This window comes from Athene noctua, chromosome 1, assembly GCF_965140245.1.
Source record: "Athene noctua chromosome 1, bAthNoc1.hap1.1, whole genome shotgun sequence".
NCBI classification, from domain to species: Eukaryota; Metazoa; Chordata; class Aves; order Strigiformes; family Strigidae; genus Athene; species Athene noctua.
The window spans coordinates 77,325,549-77,344,430 of record NC_134037.1 but is presented as its reverse complement, the minus strand read 5'-3'; the positions used below and the strand labels follow the sequence as shown (position 1 = coordinate 77,344,430).

At 37.5% G+C, this 18,882-nt stretch overlaps 1 protein-coding gene across 1 annotated transcript in view; it reads left to right on the top strand.

Annotated features, from left to right (window-relative positions):
• The window catches only part of PRKN (parkin RBR E3 ubiquitin protein ligase), a 746,156-nt gene that overhangs the window by 626,375 nt on the left and 100,899 nt on the right, over positions 1 to 18,882 (top strand). The window contains exon 10 of the mRNA XM_074899316.1: positions 2,686 to 2,835. Coding sequence (XP_074755417.1) covers positions 2,686 to 2,835 — 150 coding nt within the window. The remainder of the gene's footprint in view (positions 1 to 2,685; positions 2,836 to 18,882) is intronic.

The following is an 18,882-nucleotide window of genomic DNA, read 5'->3' as shown; positions in this document are numbered from 1 at the left end:
ACTATATGCAAATAGTTAATTAATAATTAATGAATAAGTGGTTTGGTCCTTTACAAACCTTTCATAAATGCACCCTTAATGTAAAGTGAGTCATTTTGTTTCAGGACACTGAATAAAGAATATAAAACCATTTATACTGTGTATAACTGTGTGTATACATTCTGCTACTACATGTTTCAGTTGGTTTCTGGGTTTTAAATGAGCTAGTGTACAGGCACAAGGAAAAAGAAATTGAAAAATGACATCTTATAAATGTATCTGGACTTTGAAGGCTGGTAACTAGATGTCAAGATGTGCAAATACATTTAGTAGAATCTTTCCTGTCTTCAGACTGATCATTTTTTGGCATTTATAGTATGAAAATCACTGATGAGAGGGCTATACTGAGTTGGCATGAATCCTGTGCTGAACCAGTATAAAATGTCAAATTTGTTGGACAGAATTTGATGGCTTTGTCCGTCTTGCAAGTACATAGACTGGAGATTTCCTTTCTGTAACTTTCCCTAACAAGTTGATTCCCATCATACATATTTTCCATTTTTGTGTATTAAAAAAAAAAAAAAAAAAAAAAAGGAGAGAAGACAGGAGGAGTCTCTCCATGCCCTTTTATGCGAAGTTAACAACTGGAAAGTATATCTATTTTTTTCAGCTGATAATTTATAATGGAAATGCTGACAGAATTTCAGCTACAGTGTTACTGGTGTTTGCCTCTGTAATGAGAATCTGCTAACAATCCCACATCCAGCACAATGTTCCCTTTTAACGGAGCAAGACAATCACCATCCTCACATTCAGGTCCAGTCTCCACCATAAAGAAAAATTGGGTCAGTGGAGAGTTTTGCATCTATGGTTACCCATGTTTCTGTTCAAGGCCAGCAGAATGACTCAGAGCACTTAGTGTGTATTTAGTGTAAGGATCACAAACTTTCCTGAAAATTTATAGAATCCAACATTAAATATTTATGCCATTACTCCATAATGCATAATAATAACATAGAAAAACACCAGTTCACTTGTTGAGCCTCCACATCCAAGGAGACTTTGCAGACATGTCTTGTACATTTCTCAAAGTACTGTCATTTTCCAGATCCAAGATCCTTAATTCAGGATTTCTGGATGTTGTTCATACACTTAGTGGTATTTTGAAGGTTTCTCAACTTTTAGATTTTGCTTTTCGTTTGAGAGGAAGTTTGTTTGGATTATTTTGTTCATTGACAAAGGAGGGTTTGGCAATTATTTTTCTTTTTCTGTGATGTAACACTTTTGTGTCTATATATTAGCCTGTTTTAAGACATCACATACTATTTTTAAAAACCCAGTGTAATGTGACATGTTAGGGCAACATTTGCAGGAGAATCTTCTTAACTGTGCTCAGAAAATATGCAGTGGAGCCCCTGTCTTGGTAATTTAAAAATTCTTCTTCATATGCTTGGTGTTTGAGGTTTTGGTCCTAATGACTGTTTTCCTTGTAGGATTTCTTTGGTGAGGGGTGCAGATTGGAGAAAGAATTTTTTGTTTGCTATCCCAAAAGAGAAGGGAACTGGATTTTCCTGAGCAGTTATGGGATAAAAGTTTATGAAGCACTAAATACTGTTTTAAGTGCTGTAACATAAAGCTCTGTTTCATTCCTTTAGCACACCATAAAGTCATTCTGCTCACGGAGAAAATTAATACTACTGCCTTCCTCTTTGGCCTTTTGGATTTTCCTGTTTTCTTTGGGGCTGTTAGGACCAAATGCTTTCATTTATTTCACTCTACAGTAGACCAGATTTATAGGTGAATCTGAAGCCTGGTTTACAATGGTCATATAGCTACTAGTGTGGAACTGCACCAACACGGAACCCTAGAGTGGATGTGATTTACATGTATGCAGCATGATTTGTACTTGCTCAGTTTCTCTCTGGCTGAAAGCAGGGTAAGTTAGACCAGGAAAAGTTATTGCAATGGCATCAGTCATTTTAGAGTGGGCGTTCTTGTCAGTGAGGGTACGCTGAGCATGTTATTTAATATTGCTGTGTGTCAGTGTCTTCATCATTAAAATGGAGGCATTTCCATAGCCTTTTAGGCTATCAGGATGGAACTAGATGAAAACTGCAAAAACTAAGAAAATTTCCTGGGAGACCCTGGAAAAATCTACAGATGACAGTGAAATAAAAGTTTATCAGAGAATTATCTTGCCAATCAGTTTAATGAAATTTATTTTGAAATAAAGTTGGCTGGGCAATTTTTACAACCCTTTAGCTCCAAAACATTATACTGTACTTCTAGCTCTAGATCCTTGAGGTTTTTGTGGCTTTCTTTTCAATCTGTATACAGCATTTGTCAGTATCTGTTGTTGGACTATATTTATGATGTTTACAGTAGTTTTATTATAGCAATATAAGAGTTCTTGAGGTTACTTACAGAAATAGTCTGGTGTTTTCTTGATTTTAATATCCCACACAATTTTCTGGTGGTGAAAATGATAGCTGCTCATCAGAAAACGATTCATATGATGTGTGTTGGAGTGGAATGATACTCCATTTAATGACACTGAGAACTTTTAGACTTTTGACAAATAACCTGAATTTAGCATGTGAAACATTAGGACAGTTGACTTGATTATGTAGAATAGATTCAAGCTCAAAGTTTAAGGGGGTATTTTGTGTGCTGTTAGAAGTTTAACAACAATCTGTTATATTGTAGTACAACCGCTACCAGCGCTATGGGGCCGAGGAGTGCGTGCTGCAGATGGGAGGGGTGCTGTGTCCAACTCCCGGCTGTGGAGCGGGTTTGCTTCCTGAACCAGGAGTGAGGAAAATTGTATGTGAACCAGGCAACGGAATAGGCTGTGGGGTAAGAACATATATTTTCCTACTAGCAGTGTGGGAAACAACTGATACTATACAATGTTAGAATAAGGGAGGAAATGTTTTCTTCCTTTTCCATCAGTGACTCCAAGTTGCCCTTCACACCAGAGCAGGATACTGTAATTCAATAAACAATTTAAATATAGCACCATATCTTAGGATTGATGACTTCGTCATGTTGTCTATATCCATTCCAGAATTATTTGTTTTAAGAAGTTGCTGAGTAGTTACAGTAAGAAATCGAACTGTGTAAATGACAATCCAAATGCACTTTGACTTTCTTCTCCTAGCAAAAAGGAACAGGATCTTGTGCAAACCATTTGTTATTATATTAACACAAACTTTCGTTGAAAGTCATTTAAAAAAGGAGAGAGAGAATGACCAGGCTGTGATACCGCAGTGACATTGCTTATGCATGTTAGGATACATGATGAAAAGAAATATAGAAATATTTTTGTTTTCTCATAAAAATTGCTTTTAAGCAGGGGGCATGCACTATTAATGATGGATTTCTGGTAAACAAAAATAGATGACACTTGAAAATGTTTTTGCTAAGAGGTCATATCATGTGGATCAGTGGATTTTTTGGCAGTGGAAAAAAACCAGGTGATTTACAAGAATCAAGCTTTGAAAGAAATAGAAATATGTAGAAAAAACCCTATTAAATGTTAAATCAGAGTAACTAACTGATGCTTGTACTAAGTGACTCTTTCCATGGTTGGTATTATTACTGAATCCCATGAAGGCTATGAGAGAAAAGAAAATATCTATATTTATAAAATATTATCATGCTCTTGTTGTTGTCTTTCCCGTGGAAAATGCACTTTTTATTGCAGTTTTGATGTTGCCCAAACTGATACCATGGAAGAATAATAGTTAGCCGAACTAGGAAGTCAGAGTAACTTGTCTTCTGTGAGAAGGTTAGCATCTGTCGACCTTGGTAAAACTTCCTATCTGTCCATGCAGTGGTGCATGTAAAACAGAGTACTCCCCAGACTCACTGAGCAGGCATAGGGCTATAAAATAAAGCAGAAGGTAGGAAAGTAATAAGAAAGACTGAGTAAACAAAAAGAAATGCCAGTGGATTAACTATTAGGGATTTGCTAAATAGGATAAAATCGCACATAATTTTTACTCTGGTCTCTGCCTTGAAGTGATAAAAATCAAACTGTGTTTTGCAGCTTCATTCATCATCATTCTGAATCTGCAAATGCCCTGTAAATAAGGTGTACATAGCATAAAGGATTGATGTATTGCCTGGTTTAGCAAACTGCTCTGTTTCCTTTTATGGACTCTGTGCTGTGCTTGCTAGTGACCAGATCTGCAGCCTGCAGTTTAACCTCACCCTTTGTTTTGAATTATGTGACATCTTGAACATTAGGGGGTACAAATCACTGATGCTGAAGTGAGAAGCAAGAGACGGGTCTGTAAGACAGCTTTTGGTAACATTAAGGTCCTTCATCAGAATCTATTAAGGAAAAGGGTAAAAATACATGTGTTTGAATCTTTGTTTGCACCCTAACAAATGATAACCTCAAGGAAGATTTGTCACAGAAGGTTTCCTGTGGTGAGGGTTCTGGCACTGACATCATCTGCCTGTGAGAAAACTGGCTGAAGGTAAGGATCCACCTGCAAGGACAAGACAGCTAGAAAAGCTATTTAATTCTACTCTGTTTTCTGTAGTCACTTCGAGTATTTTCTGTTCAGAAAATTAAACTATGGTGGGTTTTTTACCCCAGACAAAACCTGGCTTCTTTTAGTGTGAAGGCCTTCCACTCGTCCATATGGAATCCAGGAACACTCACTTCAGAGCTCTGCCTTCCCTCATGGTTGTACACAGTGATTTATAAGCTCAAAGAAAGGCCCAAGATGAATAACATCCCCTTTTTCCAACCAAGAAAAGGTAGCAAAAGATACCTTTCAATGCTTACGTGTACGGTTTATGTTAGAGACATGTTCCTTGTTGAAGCTGGCAAGCAAAGAAATAACAAAGGCAACATGAATCTGGAGATTCGCTATGAATATCTGCGTCATCCTTTAAACTATACTTTAGATATGTAGAGTCTCTTTTGGTGTATTTAAACCTCTGTCTTTGCGTAAAGTTCCAAGCTGATAACATTGCTAACAGCAGAAGTTACATCTGATAGCAACGGTCTATTATTCACCCAAAAGCCCTTGTAGAGAAGTAGTTGTCTACTGCACAGAACAATCTGATTGTTCAGGTCTGAATTGCAGTATAAGGATAGCTAACGACTGTCAAGTAGACGAGGATTTTGATTAACTGATGAGATGGATCAAGGAAGGGAGGAGGGATAGGTTTTCAAGAGAAAGTCAAGACAGTAACTGAAAAGGGTTTTCAGCAGCCATTTTAGAAAAGGAGAGGCAGAAGAAACCAAGTAGGTAATAAACTGGCAACCAGGGAGTGAAGCAAAAGAAATATTCCATTATTCAGAGAAAAAACTGTGTGAGGCAGTGCCAAACATGTAAGTACTTCAACCAAGTGTGAAAGAGCATTGAAAAATGAACAGGTAACTGAGTCAGGCTAGGATACAGACATTTTGCCTTCCTCAGTTTCTTTCTCCCATATGTGAGATGAGGAACTAGAATCTCTTTCTGCAAAGTCATTGCCATTGGAGTCAAAGCTAAATGTGAGTCTCCAAGAAAGTGCTCTTAATTTGCTAAAGGGTCCTTTGAGAATGTTAAAGATAGTGGATTTTGCTTTGTCTCAGGAAAGTTGGAAACAGCAATATGTGGGGCCCAGAAACAGCCTGGTAAATATCTAGACAGAACTGTACCAAAAAGGTGAGGAGAGAGTTTTAAATTTAAGCATCCCCATATGTACCTGCTGCAGTCAGACACTACTATCTATTCAGGCTTTCAGGAAAAGAAATAGAACAAGAAGAGAGATTTATTTTCACTTGAAAAGTAGCGTGCAGATATCTTTTTAATGATTATGAATAGTCCTCCCCCAAAACCGTGTTTTGGTACTACTGACTGACCTCACTCTTGCCTAATCTTTCATATTTTTTAATCATTATCTATAAACATATTAATTGATTTACCAAGATATAACCATTATACACTGTTGTTCTACCTTCATTACTATGCATCAGACCTATGTTACTAACTTTTATTGCTCAGATATAAAATTTTGACATATTTAATACGAGAAAACAGCAACAAAACATAGAAGACAGTACATATTGTACCAGCTGGCCTGGGTACAGGAAAAGCTGTGATAATCAAGGCGTACAAAAGCTCTATGAATAAAACATTTTTGTCTTGTTTTATGTTATACTGGCATATTATTTCCTGCATATTAAAGAAAAGTTTGGAGTTAAAAGCAGTTTAGAATGGAGCTTCAAAAAGGATTGTACTACTTGTTTTTTAAAAAAGTATGCCTTGACACATACAGCTCATGTGTCTTGCAAAACATCTCCTGTCAATATCTTTCGGTAGGATGATAACTCACTAACATGTGACTGCATGTCAACCCTTGTTCCACAACAGTATAAACATTTTGCAGCATACAATATCAGTTGACCTATCCCTTGGAATGGGGTGATATGGAAGATTGGGGATAGTGGAGATAGAGCCTCTGCTAATCTCTTCCACTTGAGTTTACTCATTTCTAGCATAATCTGTGTAAGCAAAAAGAAGAATGTATTTCCAGAGATTCTCTGTTGCTTGATAATCCTTTGCTAGGAGACCTGACTCTTGAAGGTTCATGGAGGTCCTGAGACCACTTTAAACTATACTAAGGTCTGGATGACGATTTAAATGGTATTAAGAACAAACTGTCATAACTGATATTTTTGTGGCCCTTTATTCATATCCACTAATGTGAAACTCCAGTCTGCAAGTGAGTGCTCAACCTTACTGTGTTAAATGTGCAATGATAAAGGAAGTTTTATAGCTCTGTGAAGGGAGCACAAAATTTGGGGTTATTTCACCTCTTTTCCACTGTATTTACTGTTCAGTAAGCATAATGCCACTGTAGAACATCAAGATTTCACTAACGATGTGTTTCCTTCTAGGATAGGTGAAATTTTAAGGCTGCAGACTTCAAGAGGTCCCTGAAAAATCAATAGATATAAATAGCATGTCTTCCTTATAAATAGAATTCCTAGACCATTGTATTACATAGAACAAAATCCCTAAGGCAATTTCACTCTTCCCAGCAATTTTTTCCCATTGATTTCTTCTTGCATTCTTCTTCCATAGCTAAGGAAGCACATGTCAAAAGCAATTGCTCCGTATTTGTAGCATTAATAATTGTCTGTCTTTTCAGAAAGCTTAATAGAATAGAGGACACTCTAAAATAGTTACATGAGAACTGCAATACACATTCCTGTTGTTTGCAAAGCTCTTTTTGTGGTTCATTATCTCCTGTTCATGCATCTCCTAGCATGCACATTTCATCTTCAGTGATGTCTTTGTTAAGCACAATAATATGTGTGTATCCTGAATAATTGGGAAGAATACTTTGTTTTGAGGAAACAAGTCTGAATTGTAAAAGTTCCAAGCAACAAGTTCATATCCACTTAATTTGCATAAATCAAACAATGATTTTGGTAGTTGGGCGTGTCCTAAACTTTTGGAGTGGTGGTGTTTATTTTAGGGTTTTATATCTCAGTTGTAGTGCTATGTGAGTGTGCCTGTACTCCCTCTGGAACCTGAACTAGTTCACAAATACTATTTCAGAACTATTTCATATGTATGAAAGTGCATAATAGTTTGTAAGAGTACCCCAGTCTAGAAGTGAAAAGCAGTTTCCACATCTGGCAGTTATGTTTTTTGTTGTAAAGCTCAGCTCTAATGCAATGTGTTGTCATGATCGCATGTACTTTCTTTGTGCAATTTCTATCCCTCTTCTGTCTGGTTTTGGCACATTATTCCACATAATATTGCATGATCAAAATGTTTGAAAGTCTGACTAACCTAAAAGAATTTATTTTCAAACTGAGATATAGGTATAAATGTTCCATTAAAGACGTATGCTCTGCTTCTTCTTTAGCAGGAAAATCTTGAATGTATGTAAAGAGAAAACAGTCACCTTTTAAAGTACTCCAAGATATAAAGATAGTCAAGATGAATAGTGGTAATTCAGGATAATCTTTGAAGATACATGCACTAATATAATCTTTTTAATTTTATAATCAGATTAATAAAAGGTCATGGGTGAAGAAGGGCTCTGTACACAACAATCTGAATTTTTGTCAGAGTTTTAAGATGGGAATGAAAGTTGAAGCAGGAGCAGAAATAAGAGGCCCCAAGGTTTTGAAAAACAGAGGAATAATTCAGAAAAGAAAAGACCTTGAGACCCTTATGACATTTGCAAAACACTAAAATGGAAATAGGAGATATCTGCTATCCTAGTACTCCTAGTAAAATTGGTTACTCTCTCTTATTACATTTCAGGTATCTGTCCTTGTTCCATATGTCTTTAAATTTGTGCTTTTAAGAAAATTCACCAGAAGAGTGTTACCATGATAAGGTAATAGCTGAAGATATTGCTGAGATTAAGAAACCAACTCACAACAGGAGTGTTTCATAATATTTATTGTATAGGGAGTTTTTGAAGGTGAATGAAAATGAGACAGACATTTTCTATTATTGCTAAATGCTGAGTTGCTAGCATTGCTCTAAGCAATAATCATGTATTGCTTTCTTCTATTGAGTGGGCACTCTAGTCTTTAGAAAGTGGAATTCCATCTTGTTGACATATTATGCTTCAGTAGCTAAGCAAGATGTTTCATTGCTAAAATATGACAGGCTTTCTCAGTTCTTTTCTGACCAAAATTCTTTGGGGATTTGTAAGTTTTTTCTGGTAATATATGATGGGGTTTAAAACGATCTGTGAAAACATGGGGCTTTTAAAAATGTGGTAGAATGTTGATGCTTTAATAAAATGTTTACCCCAGAATAGCATTGTACAATTAACAAGCAATGTATTGCTGTCAAGGTGCATCATTTCCATTGCCCGTATCTTGCAGTGCTGCAATTCACTGATCTGGTGACTGATATGAAACCCAACTGTCAGCAGTGAGTGGATAAAGCAATCTAGAGAATGTTTCCATTATTAATAACATGGACCACATTAGCTCATAGCAAAAGCAAAACAAATACTTTTTATATGGAGGACAAATCAATTACTTGTGCTTGGTTCAATAGGTAGAAGAATAACTGCTTTTTCCTTTACATCCCAAATCATGAAGAACCTAGCTAGTAAAATAATGTTAGAAAACAACATGTGAGTCTCTTCACCTTTAACAGAGCTAGAATTGAAACTTCATGAGCTTTGTCTGCTAGATATCCAGATTATTATGGGATGTCCCATAATATGTGATCAGATTCTTTATCCCTTAATTTGTGTAGACTGTACCTTTTCCCTGATTTCTGCATCATGCAGTCATCTGGAAAATGGCTATTGTACATGAACATTGCAAATTTTATATTGAAAGTGCAGTGTCTTCAGTGTTTTCGCTTGATGTATTATTCTGTGGCTTACTTTGTACTTCACCATTTAAAATCTGTCATATGTGTTCTGAGAAAGAAGGAGCAAGGAGGTAGAGAACAGAGGTAGTTACCTGATAAAGGGGGGGAGGCTGCTGGTCTCTGTAATCTAACATGAGAACACAGATAGCAGAATAACGCTGTATTTGAGTCAGGGAAATTGTATTAGACAAAACTAGTATAAAGTCAAGTTCTTGCGTGTAAAGGTAAGTCAAAACTGGACACAGACCTAGGAATGAGAGAGGATAAAACTGGTCTTTGTGAATGTAAATCAGCTCAGACTGGGATTTATAAACCAGTTTTGCAGAAGATAAATGGTCCTAATTTTACCAATTTGTCTGAAATGGGAATGAGGTCAAATTGCAAGCATGTGAGACCCTTTTTAAATTGAGGGCTGAGGTAAAATAGGAGTTAGGTTTGAAATCACATTAGTATTTGATTTTAGTAGTTATCAACTAAATCTTAGTCCTTGCAAACTGCTAAATCAAACAGTTCCCTGGAAGGGTGCTAGGGATTTTCCATATTAGAGATAGTAAACACTCAACTGTCACTTATTCAATATTCAGATTCCAGAGCTGAAACTAGCTGAGCTTCAAATTTCTTCATCTGTGGAAAGAGAATAACATTTTACAGTAGATGAAATGCAAAATTGTGCACAATTTAAAATATCCACAACTTACTGTAGACTGATTTTATCACAGAGACTTGGAGAAACAGCTCCAAAAAAATTACCTTCTCTGCTCAACTGTGATTCCTTTCTTAGGTACCCATGGAGTATATCATACTGTGATGCTCAGGTCAGGAATAAATTGATCACCAAATTTAAAAGGGAAGTCAAAATTTTCTCTCACGTCTCATTGGCCAGGACTTGACATTCTGTGCCAAAGTTGGTGGATGAGCTACACACCATCTCCGGGAATTTTGGGGGCATTTCTCACCTAGAAATACTCTGTTATTGCAAGAACCTCAGAGCAATAGACATCTTTGTCTATTTTGGTCTATGCCTGTGGCATGCTACAGTTTGGTTTCTGGACGACTGAAGTGCTCTTGTCTAATTAAAATAATTGGGCTTTATGTAGCAGTACCTGGGTGATATTTAATGGCTTATGATGCTCAGGAGATTATATTAGATGAACTCATAATTCTGTCAAGCCTTAAATATAATGGAAGTTTATGACTGAAGAGGACTCAGAACAACTTTTTTCTTACTACTACTCATCAACAAAGTGCCTAGAAATATGTCTGACAGTCAGGGGACAGTGTTTTATCATGTGGCCCATCAGGAAAGGCAATGAGTACAACAGTAGGAGAGAAGGAGAAATAAACTCTTTATGGGAATCTCCAGTTAATTCTGCATGTATAGGAAACGGAGCTCTGTCTTTTAACTTCATATTCCACTTACATGCAGAGTAAGATTATTCTCCATTCTATGATAGAGAAACACTTAGCACATGATGAAAAAGTGTGGCCATTTTAAACCAACTTGTATTTCCTTCAGCTAATGAATTAAAAAGTCTTGGTTATAACAGTCTGTCCCGGACCACAAGAGGTGGCTACGCTTTCCTGCTTATACAGTTCATATACTGACTGCAGTTTTGTAATCGATAAGACGAATACAAATAAATTTGTAAATTAGTGGAACTAGGGGTTAATGGAAGATTTGGTATGAATAAACAGATCTATCACTGAGTCACTGGAGGGGGAACAATAATGCAATCAGCAAAGGATATGCTGCGTGAGAATGGCAGCCACCGAGGGCAGGATTCTAATTGTGTAAGAGGCTTATTTGAGCAATCTTCTAAAAAATTTTCTCAGGAAAGAGAAACACCAGCTGAATGCAGAAAATCACTTATAAATAAAAAGGAAAATAAATATGAATCAAAGTAAGCCTATTTATTGCCTTTCATATGAAGTTTCATATGAAGGCCTCCTGAGGCACTTTGGATTGTATTATTGCATTATTGTAAAAAGCAGGAGCCGCTTAATCAATGAGAAATGATGGAGTAAAAAGATAGGACCAGAACAATAAGATCTTAGATTAGAATGAATCTATTGACTGGCATTTGTAGCTTAGCCAGGGAAAAAATTCAAAGTTCTGAATGCTAAAGAAAAAATGTCCTCATTATGTGTCTAGTATAATTCTTGCCTGTAGTCCAACTCAGAAGTAAATTACAAGGCTTATAGAGTGAGCAGCCCACATAGATAAAAAAAAAAAAAAAAAAAAAAAAAAAAAAAAAAAAAAAGAGCATTGATTTCTACAGCTTTTGTGACACTTGTAGACTTCATGTCATTGGATGTCAGCATAAAAAAGTACAATAGAGATTTGGGGTTTAAGTTTATTCTGTTTAAGTACAAATATGGAAAGCAGCAGTTTATGTCAGTTTGGAATTTACAAGTAATGAGATTTTTTTTTTCTTTTTTTTACTAAAAGGAGTACCCCAATTTAAAATGTTTGCAAGTTTTTGTATTTCTTCATTAGCTGAGCAAAGAAATGCCTGAACAGTTTCTTTCTCAAATTTACCTTGATTCTGAAATACGTAAAATCTCTGTTGGTCAGCCAGGCTCTTGGTTCATTCTTTCAAGGCTACAACAGTATTTTCCATGTGGAAGTCATAAAATGGTTACATACTGAGACTGTGAAACTATGCGTGATAAAAAATGGGATGGCACAAAATGCAGAGTACAAAAATACCATAGGGGGAGAGGGCATAGCAAACCTAGGGGTAGTGTTCATTAACACTTCCCTGAAGAACATCTTTTCTGTGAAGACAAACAAGTTGTCTACAGCTTCTCAGTGCTCCTCTTGGGCTTACACGATTTCTTACTGGACCTTTAAGCAAAAGCTATTCTAGTCACCATTTTGTAATTACACCAGTATGTCTGTGGAATACTGCTTGTCTTTTCACCAGTACAAGATAACTATTTTTCATTGCACATGTTGCATTATTTCTGTGTACTATATAGAACCAAGATTGACTGGGCACTCTGTAATGCATCTGGTTGGGCTACATTCCTTGAAGAGTAGGAAAAAAATAGCATTTAAAAGATTTAAAATTTAACTAAATGTAATTTTCTTACAGAAAATATGCAGCTTTTAAAAATAACATTAGGTATCATAGAATCACAGAATCAGAGAATCATAGAATGGTTTGGGTTGGAAGGGACCTTAAAGATCCCCTAGTCCCAACCCCCCTGCCATGGGCAGGGACACCTTCCACTAGACGAGGTTGCTCAAAGCCCCGTCCAGCCTGGCCTGAACACTGCCAGGGAGGGGGCAGCCACAGCTTCTCTGGGAAACCTGTTCCAGTGCCTCATCACCCTCACAGTAAAGAATTTCTTCCTTGCATCTAATCTAAATCTACCCTTTTTCAATGTAAAACCATCACCCCTCATCCTATCACTACACTCCCTGATAAAGAGTCCCTCCCCAGCTTTCCTGTAGCCCCCTTTAGGTACCAGAAGGTCGCTGTAAGTTCTTCTCTTCTCCAGGCTGAACAACCCCAACTCTCTCAGCCTGTCCTCATAGGGGAGGTGCTCCAGCTCCCCAGTCATCTTTGTGGTCTCCTCTGGACCCCCTTGAGCGGGTCCCTGTGCTTCTTATGTTGGAGTCCCCAGAGCTGGACACAGGACTCTAGATGGGGTCTCACAAGAGCAGAGTAGAGGGGAAAAATCCCCTCCCTTGACCTGCTGGCCACACTCCTCTTGATGCGGCCCAGGATGCAGTTGGCTTTCTGGACTACAAGCTCACATTGCTGGCTCATAGTCAGTTTTCCATCCACTAATACCCCCAAGTCCTTCTCTGCAGGGCTACTCTCAATCCACTCATCACCCAGCCTGTATTTGTGCTTGGGATTGCCCCAACCCATGTGCAGGACCTTGCACTTGGCCTTGTTGAACGTCATGAGATTCACACAGGCCCACCTCTCCAGCCTGTCCAGGTCCCTCTGGATGGCACATCCCTTCCCTCCAGGTTATTGACCACACCACACAGCTTGGTGTCATTGGCAAATTTGCTGAGGGTGCACTCAGTCCCACTGTCCATGTCACCAACAAAGATATTAAACAGCACCAGCCTCAACACCAACCCCTGAGGAACGCCACTCGTCACTGGTGTCCACTTGGACATTGAACCATTGACTGCAACTCTTTGAGTGCGACCATCCTGCCAATTCCTTATCTACCATGTGGTCCATCCATCAAGTCCATGTCTCTCCAATTTAGCGACAAGGGTGTCCTTTGGGGTGGTGTCAAAAGCTTTGCACAAGTCCAGATAGATGGTGTCAGTTGCTCCTCCCTTATCCACCAGCGCTGTAACCCTGTCATAGAAGGCCACCGTTCATCAGGCACGATTTGCCCTTAGTGAAGCCATGTTGGCTGTTACCAACCACCTCCTTTTATTTAGCATGTACCTTAGCATAGTTTCCAGGAGGATCTGCTCCATGATCTTGCCAGGCACAGAGGTGAGATTGTAGAAGACAGTTATTCTGAGATCCACTTTCCTCATCTGTACTACTTGGGTAAGTTATCTAATAATGGTGTCACATGCAGAACTATTATTTCAAAACCATTTCAAAGAGATAGCAAAGCCAGCATTCCACAATCAAAGCTGATTTTGTAGTGCTGAAACAAAGCTGATTTTCAATTATCAGAGTCCAAAAAAAGCATCTGAAAACTGTCTTGATTGCTGCAAAACTGCTATCTTTTCATGTTGGATAACTCAAAACAAATAGATGATGCTTATGAAGCTTCAAAGAAAAATCCACTTCTAACAAATCATAAGCATAAAAAACCCTCTGCCTGAAAGAGAATAACCAGGAAAAGTTACAAGCTTGTGAAAGTGAGTTTAGAATGCAAGTTGCATCTCAGTCTCAACAGTGATATTAAGGTCACTAAGCTGTAATAGAGGGAGTAAAGAAAATCTTGCAAAGTCAAGGGCGAACTACAAAAATAAAATGAAAATATAATGACCAAATTAAATAAAAGGCCTCCCTTACACAGTAAACTAATAATATTCTTAATGAAAAGCAAGGACATAGATTTGGAGAACAATGACTAACTGTAATTCAGTGGGAAATAATAGAAAACCAGAATGCAGTATGTGCTCATAAAACCATCATAAGGGAGAAGAAAAGGGAAAATTCTAAAAGGGATAATACATCTGTGAATGGAGGCCTTGACTAAGGGCAGAAAATCATGGGTAGATAACCAAGTCCCAGTTAACTCCATTTTATCCCTATATTTCTCAAAAATTAAATCACTCATACCGTTCAATTATAATTTTTTTTTCAAAAGCTCTCACGTTAAATTAGGTGACAATCACTACCATGATAGAAAATCTATTCCACTGACACTGAAAAGACGTAGTGAAGACATAAAGAGTAAGGTTTAAAGGTACTGGTGGCTCACTTGTTCAGACTAAGTGAGAAATAAAATAGCTTGGTTAATCTGGGCATTCTTTCCATTAAGAAATATCAAACAGAAGTAGTCTGTTTTATACTTATTTCTGTAATTTTCTCTTTTGTGCCAGTGAAAACGCTCACATATATAATACCAAGTAATGAGATTGATAAGGCTCTTATGCGCACCTGAAATGGTTATATTAAAAAAGATTGACTCTTAGGCCACCAATCTAAAGCCAGTGCTTATTATTAAATATAATCTACAAATAAAAAATAGGCATGGGGCATGTTCTACAACATTCTCATATATAAAGAAAACTTGTCGAGACGTTGTTTTATACTTTTCCCTTCAAACTAAATTGAACACAAATTCTATTTCCTTGTTTAGTTTAAAGAACTTCTTGGATGCCTCTTTAATGTGCTTTTTGAAATTTCTTAGTCTTTATGGTAAGAATGCTTATGTCAAAATCTTACTGAGCAGAGTCATTCTGAAAAAAAAATATTAGTTGCATATGCCTCTTGTTGACATAGTCTTTCAGTGACATTTGACCTAAGTCAGAAAACTGAAATCTTAAAAATGCCAGATCAAAACTGCAATCCACCAGGTCCCCACTGGAGATGGAGGAGCTGTAATAGGAAAATGAGGGCAACAAGGAAGCAGCCTTAAGGCAAGGTCTGAGTAGACCTGATGGGATCTTACTGAGTATGCAAAACTCTCACAGGAGCACCAGTATCTTGACTTGAAGAGTGAGTAACTGCTCCTGCATTTTGTGGGAACAGCCTGGAAGGAGACAACAGGAACATTAAGTTGCCTCCTCTGCTGAGAGCTGTGTCTTTCTGTGAGGCTCTGGTTGTTTGCTTGGTCCCTAGTGAGCGGGTGGAGATGGAGAATAACAGTTAAGAAAGTGGTGTTTTTTCCAGAGACCCCTAGCAGAGTTTGAAAATGCATATTATAGGATAATATATATATATACACTATAGGATAATCTATAATTTCTTAAATCCTTTGGTGGTTGGGCCCAGCATAGAGTAAAAGTGCAGATTAGAGTATATGTGCCTTGGCTGTGCATATCCAGAATCATGGGAAACTGCCTGCCTAATCTTTATATAAATGAAGATGGAATTGGGATGCTTGTATCATGAACTGTGGCTAGAAATTGCGGTGTGTGGGTGTAAAAGGAGCATAGGGGGACTACAAGTGTGTACAGTGAGTGGGCTATTAAGTGCATGAAAGCTTTAAATGTACAAGTGTTAGACGTGCAAAGAGCAGCTCAGCCACATGACCATAATATTTTGCATGAGTTCCTGGTCATTGCAGAAGTTTTATGGAAATGTATATTGATTAGAACCTACCAGATTTTGTGTTTTCAAGTATCTACAGTTATCATATTTTAAAATCCATTACTCTGACAGGAAGCTTTTTCTGGGCATGAAGTAATTACCTAAAGTTATTCAGGAAAGTGTTTCAGATTTTGAGAAGGAAAAAAATGTGGCTGCCAAATAGTAGCATGCTCTGAGCTAGTAACTCACTATATCCTCCTATCAGAGGAGTGAAAACAACTGGTAATTGGTAAGTTATATAAATCAAAGAGGAAATAAACTTAGCAATAAATGTACAATACAGTAATAGCTTTTATATGCTGCTGTGGTTCTCACCAGTGGTGTTTTCATAATACGCATCACAAGTTTCACTGTCCAGGAAAGCACATTAGTGTTTTTGAATTGTTTTTATTATAAGCCATGCAAATAATGTTTGTCCCAGTGGGATGTGACATTAATTATTAGCAAAAGATCTCTTACATGATTTCAGTCAACAGAGAATGAACAGTTCAATCTTTATTTTCAGAGTGTAACATATAACTATTCAAAATTGCATTAAAAAACATTTAACCCATGCAGAGCATTCCTGCTGAAGAGGTGACACATGGCAGAAATAAATTGCCCTAATAACTTTTGCAAATGTTTCATGATCTCAGAAATGTTATCTGTGTCATTCAAACATGTTCTCCTTTGTTTCAGAAAAAAACAGTATTTAAATTCTTTCATATGGATGGCCAGTGGCCAGCTCCTGAAATAAAAAAAAAAAAAATTCATTCTTTTAGAGATGGAATTTTTTAGAGTAAATCCCACAGACAAGAGCAAACAAAAAAAATCAGTCAAACAAAACATCATTCTTCAAGTGAAGCAAGAGGAAAACAGTGACTTCTGGAAAGTAGAAATAAGCAAACTTGGGTAATTGTTAAGAAATCGGTTCTAATGAGAAAAAGGGACCTGACAATTCAGTAAAGAACTCATATTAAGGGCACAATGGTAAATTATCTCCGTGTAAAAGAGGACTAGGAAGGGTAAGGAAAAACAGATTTGCTTGAACAATGATCTTTTTTATGAACTGAAAAGTAAGAAAGAAATACATAAAGATTTTAAACAGGTTGTATCACTAGGAACAGCTAGAAGAATAGAAAACACACAGGGACAAAGTCAGAAAGTGAAAGACAAGAAATAAAATACTTTTAATATAACGTCTACCAAACAATATTCAGAAAGCTTTCCATAAAGAAGTAGGAGAAACGGTAGCATGAAAGATCAAGGAAGGTGTTGGTTGGCTTCTCATGGGAGAGGAAAATGTATCATTAAACAGCTCCAAGAAGGCAAAAGTGTTTACTTGTTTTGCTTCAATCTTAATTTAAAAGGTCAAGCCTGCTCAGATGGTTAGCAGAGCTAAAACCAGTCAAACAGAATGAAAATACCAGCTGTAGTGGGGAAAGGACAGGATAAAGACGTGTTTTCAAATCAGCTGGGCCAGATGAAGTTTTTCCTGTGGGAATGGCTGAAGGAAATCCAGAACATTAATGGTCACTTCTAAGAATATGGGTAGGGAAGATTTTGGAAAAGGTGAAAAGATTAATTCTATGTCTAAAAAGAGGAAAAATGGGAACTTGAGACTTACAGACCAGTAGGTTTAACTTGAATTCCTGAGGGAAAACTGTAGCAAATAATCAAAATACTGGTAATTACCTAGAGGACAAAAAAAGAAAGTCGCAGGAAGCATGGACTTAGCAAGAGTTTATCACATCAGTCTAAGTTTGTTATACTAGAGTAACAGGATTTGTGGTTAGGAGGGAAGTGGATGATGTCATCTATATTGAAGCCAGTAAAGCTCCTCACATTGTTTTATATGAAATTCCTATAGGCAAACTAGGAAATACAAGATTAGATTATAATTTCATTAGGTTGATATGTGTCATGGTTTAACCTCAGCAGGCAACTAAGCATGACAGAGCTACTCACTCACTCCCCCCAATGGGATGAGGGAGACAATCAGGAGGGTAAAAGTGAGAAAACTCTGGTTGAGATAAAGACAGTTTAATAAGTAAAGCAAAAGCCACACACACAAGCAAAGCAAAACAGAGAATTCATTCACCACTTCCCGTCGGCAGGCAGGTGTTCAGCCATCTCCAGGAAAGCAGGGCTCTAAGTAACACATAACGGTTACTTGGGAAGACAAAAGCCATCACTCCAGACATGTCCCACTTCCTCCTTCTTCCCCAGCTTTATTTGCTGAGCATGACATCATATGTTACAGAATATCCCTTTGGTCAGTTGGGGTCACCTGTCCTGGCTGTGTCCCCTCCCAACTTCTGGGCACCCCCAGCCTGCTCACTGGTGGGGTGGGGTGAGAAGCAGAAGAGGACTTGATTCTGTGTGAGCGCTCCTCAGCAGTAACTAAAACACCCCTGTGTCATCAACACTGTTTCCAGCACAAATCCAAAGCAGCCAAGTGCTAGCTACTTTGAAGAAAATTAACTCTATCCCAACCAAAACTGGCACAATACATACTTAGTTGGAAAGCTGTGTATAAACTATTCATCAGCATTTTGCAATCGAAGTGGAGGGATATTTCAAATCTGTCCTGAGGTTAACAAGTTTTAATATTTTCTCTGATGCCTTGATGAATGATTATAGTGTAAGGTTGTTAAATTTGCATAGGATATGTAGCTGGGGAGCAGCAAACAGTTTGGAACTTGAGAGCAATTCATTAAGGATAAACGTAAAGTTTCTATACTTAGACAAATACAAGCAGCTGTATGTTATGAGAGAATAAATGCTTGGAGAGATGG